Source organism: Polyergus mexicanus, unplaced genomic scaffold (genome assembly GCF_030449975.1).
Source record: "Polyergus mexicanus isolate NDT 795.1 unplaced genomic scaffold, iyPolMexi1.0 SCAF_123, whole genome shotgun sequence".
In the NCBI taxonomy this organism is placed as follows: Eukaryota; Metazoa; Arthropoda; class Insecta; order Hymenoptera; family Formicidae; genus Polyergus; species Polyergus mexicanus.
In genome coordinates this window covers 21,006-26,478 of record NW_027223443.1, presented here as the reverse complement: position 1 = coordinate 26,478, position 5,473 = coordinate 21,006, and the positions used below count along the sequence as shown (strand labels likewise).

The 5,473-nt window shown below is 38.5% G+C and overlaps 2 protein-coding genes across 2 annotated transcripts; both read right to left on the bottom strand.

Annotated features, from left to right (window-relative positions):
- Window positions 1-209: 209 nt before the first annotated feature.
- On the bottom strand, window positions 210-2,101 carry LOC138944230 (uncharacterized). The gene is given in 2 exon segments (XM_070315141.1): window positions 210-269; window positions 271-2,101. Coding segments are annotated over 2 exon segments (1,815 nt in total). The 5' UTR covers window positions 2,026-2,101.
- Window positions 2,102-3,789: 1,688 nt separating this feature from the next.
- LOC138944229 (uncharacterized) lies at window positions 3,790-4,707 on the bottom strand. The gene has a single exon (XM_070315140.1). The coding sequence runs from the start codon at window positions 4,705-4,707 to the stop codon at window positions 3,790-3,792; it is 918 nt and encodes a 305-aa protein (XP_070171241.1).
- Between the last annotated feature and the right edge of the window lie 766 nt (window positions 4,708-5,473).

Below are 5,473 nucleotides of genomic sequence, written 5' to 3'. Positions count from 1 at the left end.
TTCGGTCGGGAAATTATCGCGTATCGTAATCTTATTTAATTCACGGTAATCAATACATAATCGAAAGCTATTATCTTTTTTCTTTGCCAAGACAATAGGGCTAGCATATGGCGAATTACTAGGTCGAACAATAGTTTTTTCTAAAAGATCGTCTAAGATTTTACGCAAAGCTTCCTTGTCCGCGAACGATAATCTCCGTGGACGCATACTTATCGGTTGTTCGTGTTTAAGCGCAATAATTATTTCAAAATCCGGCACGCGTTTCTCCGCTTGAAGATTATTCAAATAACAAGATTCATAGATCTTGCGAATCTTTGTAGCCGCATCTTCGCCGACAACCGGATTAATTCGTAATTCATCGTGTGAGCGAACAAGACCATCACCGTATTCGATGTGCATCATTTGGTGAACAACGCGCGCTTCCTCCGTGTTCACAATCTCGAGATCCTTTCCCAATGTCACACGCAGTGACGGATGACTCAAAAAATCTCTGCCTAGTAGCGCATTGTACGCCATGGTATCGTGCGGGACAGTATAAAACTTTAACCTCACGCGTACACCCTTTACATCTAGATCAGCGTAAACGACACCGTTAATTCTCAGCCGCGAGCCATTAATTCCGCAAAATTGACCGACGTTTTCGTCCGCAAGCAAACGCGAGTCGCCTCGAATTATCTCGTCCTTAATAAGACTAATCGGAGAGCCCGAATCGATCATCGCATCAAGAACATAATTATCCGTACCGCCGCTCTCATTTCTGGCTACGACCTTAACAATAAACATATAAGGCTTTAACAACACAGCAGATTGCACAACATTAGCAGACGCAATTCGCGCAGAGTCATTTGACATTTCCGCCGCCGCGGACCGATTTTGCTTCGGACATTCCCTCGCTAAGTGTCTCGGCGATCCACACGAATAACAAGCCCGTTTCACCGGCGATCGCTTACACTGGGTTGCGATATGCCCCATCTCATGACACCGGAAGCACTTCATCTGTTTTCCTCTTGTCGACGTCTCGATCCTTCCTCCGCCGGTCATCCTCGCTCCCTCCTTCCTTGGCCTGGTATCGATTCTCCTGTGGTTCATTTGGATTTTTTCGAACGCCTTTAATAACTCCGTCCCCGATCGAAAATTCATGAGGCGCGCCTGATCCTGCAAACGTGGATCTGTTACTCCCTCAATGATGTAATCCAGCAACTCGTCTTCGGCGATCGGTATGCGGTTCGCGAGAATTACTTTTTCGTGGTAGTAATCGCAAAACGGCTCGTCTTCTCTCCATACGCGGGACTCAAATTCTCTTCTTAACGACAGCTTCCCTGGCTGCAAGTCAAACATCAACTCCATTTCTCGCAGAAGATCCTCCAGGTTTAACGTCACGTACTCGGCTTTCGAATAAAACCACGATAACGCACGGCCCTTCAGCCGAGAGCCAATCAACACTTTCGTCGAATTCTCGTCTAGTTGATATGTGCGTCTCAACAATTCCAGTTGCTGCTTCCATCTCCAGAAAGTACCGTCCGGCGCATCAAATTCAGGCAGCAACTCCTTGATGCCTCTAACGCCTCCAAACGCCGAAATAGTGCTGCCATTCGTCATCGCCGTCATCGTCGATGCGCTCCGCATTATCTCCACTTCTCGTCGGAGCAACTGTTGCTCCCTTTCCAAAATCGCTCGCTCTCGACGTAGCAAAGTAAGTTCCCTTTGCATCGCATCATCGCTGTCCTCCGACCTTGATGCCGTCGCGCTCGCTTGATCCTCTCGTCTCAGAGTATGGTCACCGGTCTCCGCTCCCCCGGCGGCATCTTCCCGTTCGCCAGCCACATGTACGTCAACCAAAGTCGCGGCGCCGTCCGAACGCGCCGCTCGTCCCCGCTGCTCGCAGAGCCTCTCCCATGCAGCCGGATCATTCTCCTTCAACCGCCGGATGAGTTCGACCTTTGTTCCTCCCGTAGATATTCCTTTCTCGCGAAGAACCTCTCTCAATTCGGCAATGGTAAAATCGTTTGCTTGATACGACTCCATTACTGTCACTCCGTTATTCAAGTCCGTTAATAATCTCGATCGATATACCGCCGCGTGACTCGACGTTTGCAACACTCACGAATTCAAAATATCAACCGTCTTTATCTGTGCTCGCGCCTCACGCGGTATCTCGTACTGCCGAGAAATCTCAAATTGCTTACCTCGAGCAGAATTCACGGAACTGGGTGCAGTGTCTGTATCCCGCTTCTGATAAAGCTGTGGGGCCTGTCAGGATAGCCCGCGTATAGGATGAGGTGATACAACTCTAATAAAACAGATAAATAGACAAGGGAGGCGAATGTCTTTATTTGCGAACGATTTATTTGCGAGGATGTTGTCGCCTATTGCCCGTGTCGTATCTGTTCTTGCCGATATTGCTGGATTCTCGCTCCGAGGTTCTTCTTATTGTTCTTGCGACATGGAATCTTTTTGATCTCTCTGGGACTCCGAAATCGCAAATATTTATATTCTTTCTGTGCTAAGTATATCCCCGCTCCCCGAGGTCGAACCAATCGCCGGGCGACAAATAACAAAGATTTGATTTGCTAATTCGAACATTCGTACGTGCGCTATGTCTCGAATCGAGCTCTCGTCGTTATAAAATATCAATAAACACATAATAACGTCCCGGACAAAACGCTAAGTCAATATATAAAAATTATATGCCTACAATATAATAATTTACCTTGTATCATTTTCCATAGATGACATTGTTCTAGAGGAATTTTTGCAGAGTTTGTCAATCAATACCTTTTTAAAATTTATGTTCTTCGCTAAGCAATTATACATAAATTTTTTCATTATATTCATTGTTGCGTTGATTTCATCTAGATTATTGCCGTAACAACTGATATATTTTATCTGTAACAGTATAAGAGCAAAAATATAGAGATCAAGTAAAACAAATATGGATAAAAAAGCTGCAATAAAATTAATAATTGTCAGTATAAAGATTGAATAAGTAAATAATACGGAACAACTGTAAAATAAAATATGTAAAATAAACAATTATAAAATGAGAAACATAAAATTCTAAGTAGTAATCAGGTGCGTGTATAATCATTATATGTCAGTGTAATTTACCATAACAGACATATTTCCTGGATCCTTCAAATATTTCTCAAATTTCCAAAAGTCATTAACAGATTTTAGAGGTAAAGCAGGTAAATTATGTGGTCTGATCATTTCTCTCCCGTGGAGCAAAAGAAAAGCCATCAATTTCATTTGATTTGCTATTGATAAAAAATTTTCTACGAAACTTAAGGCATCAACATCCGCGTTTGGCTCTTATTAACCCGAGATTTTAAACAATTTGTGAATTTCGTAGAGCCTTATTAATTTATCTTGGCTTTATGTTTGGCTTCTTTCTTTTTCTCAAAACTTTTTACATTTATAGGTTCTGATATACAAGATGTCAACATATTGACAGTATTTCTCTTGGAATTAATGAAATCAGCAGCAAGCTCGATGTATCAATAGCAAATCAAATGAAATTGATGGCTTTTATATGCATTTTCCATATATGAATATATCAATATGTATGTAAATTCATTTGTTAAAATATTCCTTTGTTGCAAAGTGTACTTTAAAATTTTATATTCTATTTTATCGCAAAATAAACGTCTAATAAGTATTAATAGACATCTTTTTAACGTTTTTTTGAACGTCTTATAAACGGCTAATAGACATTTAAATAAACGTCTTATAAAGGTCTAATTCGAAGGACACAAAAACGTCTAATCGACCAAATTTTAGACGTCTATATCAACTAATCTCTTTAGTAGAAAAGTCGTTGATTCGACGTCTTTTCAACTGATGATTTCTCACTGGATATGACATGATGTTATGGTTTGAAGTAGAATGTGGTTCCAAAAGTGAAAATTCTCGTAGTCTTCTTATCACACGTTCTACGTGAATTCTTAAACTTGCTATACGCTTCGTTAACATTACTTCTGTCTTAGACGATTTACTTCCCCTTTTTACACTAGGAGGTCTTATAAGTTTGCACTGAATTTTATTTAAACATGTTTGAATCTGCTTAAAACCACGATCTGCCATAATTCCACATTTTTTTGGCAAAACATCCATTATATCGCATTGTTCAAACAACTCAACATCATTTACTCGACCTCCATAACCAGAAGAAATAAAATTAATAAATCCATCCGGTGTACAACATATTAAATACTTCAATGTATTGCACTTTTTATATTCTGACCACGTTAAAGACTGTTGAAGAGCGTTTGATGGTTTCTCGATTTGAATTTCGAAACAGTCAATTATTCCATACACGTGAGCAAAATTTGCACGAAACGGTATAAATAATGTCATTTTAACGCTTTCTCTAGGAGGACAATAAATAAGAGTTTTTAAGAAATGACATAATTTTGGTACACTATTTTGAAAAATTTTTGATGCTCCTGCTGTGCTGATTCCAAATTGGTTACCTAATCTTATAAAATTGTCATTCAGTTTGATTTTCATCAAAGTTAATTTTATATTTTCTGTTGATAAACAGTTGCGTTTATGCAGTTCATCAACAACGCATAACCAGTCATGGAATTCCAATGTATTGTTTTGTCTGTGTGCTAATAAAATAATTTGTTGAATGTAAAGCGCTTCTTTTTGCTTGTAGGTCTTGTTCTTCACAATACTGCAAATAATCTTCATGACATGATTCATATTCGCTCCTAGTAGTACCAGTTGTAATCGTTTTGGAAAAATCGGTTACAACTGCACCGCTATTGTCACTCTCCGTTGGTACATTAATGGGTGAACACATTTTATTTACAGTGTTAGGCAGTGTTTGGCAACTTTCTTCAACAGTACTGCACTTTATATTGCATTGAATTTTTTTACTTCTAAAAAAAACCTTCGTGTTCTTGTTTTCTTTATCCCAAGTACACTTCTTATTAATTTCTATTTTGTCATTCGATTGCAATAATACTTCTCCTTCTTTTTCTGTAACGATTAATGGAACTGCATTGCTTTTTTCAATATTAATACTATCCGACTTGCTCGGTATATTTGAAAAATCAATTTCATCATTTATTTTATTATTCTCTGTAAGTATTGAAAAACTTATCGAAGCACAGTTTTCATTTGTTGAAATTTCTTTTTGTCTGCATACTTTTTTTGGAACTACAATATTTCATTGTTACTTTTAACATTTGGTGATCTATTTTCATTGGTTTCATGAGTTTCGCAATGAAATAGTATTTCGGATATCATTCTTTTATTATTTAATTTTTTAAATGCACCTCGGTCGTGAGTACTTGCAGCTGTTCGACGGTTAGGTTGACAATCAAAAATATGAGGTGCTGCATTTTTCTTCATTTTTATTGGTGTTCCCATTAATTTGAAAATCATAAAATTTTTCATATCTTCTTTCAACTAAAACAGGAAAATTAAAATTCTTATAATATAAATATGCATGTAAATAATAGAA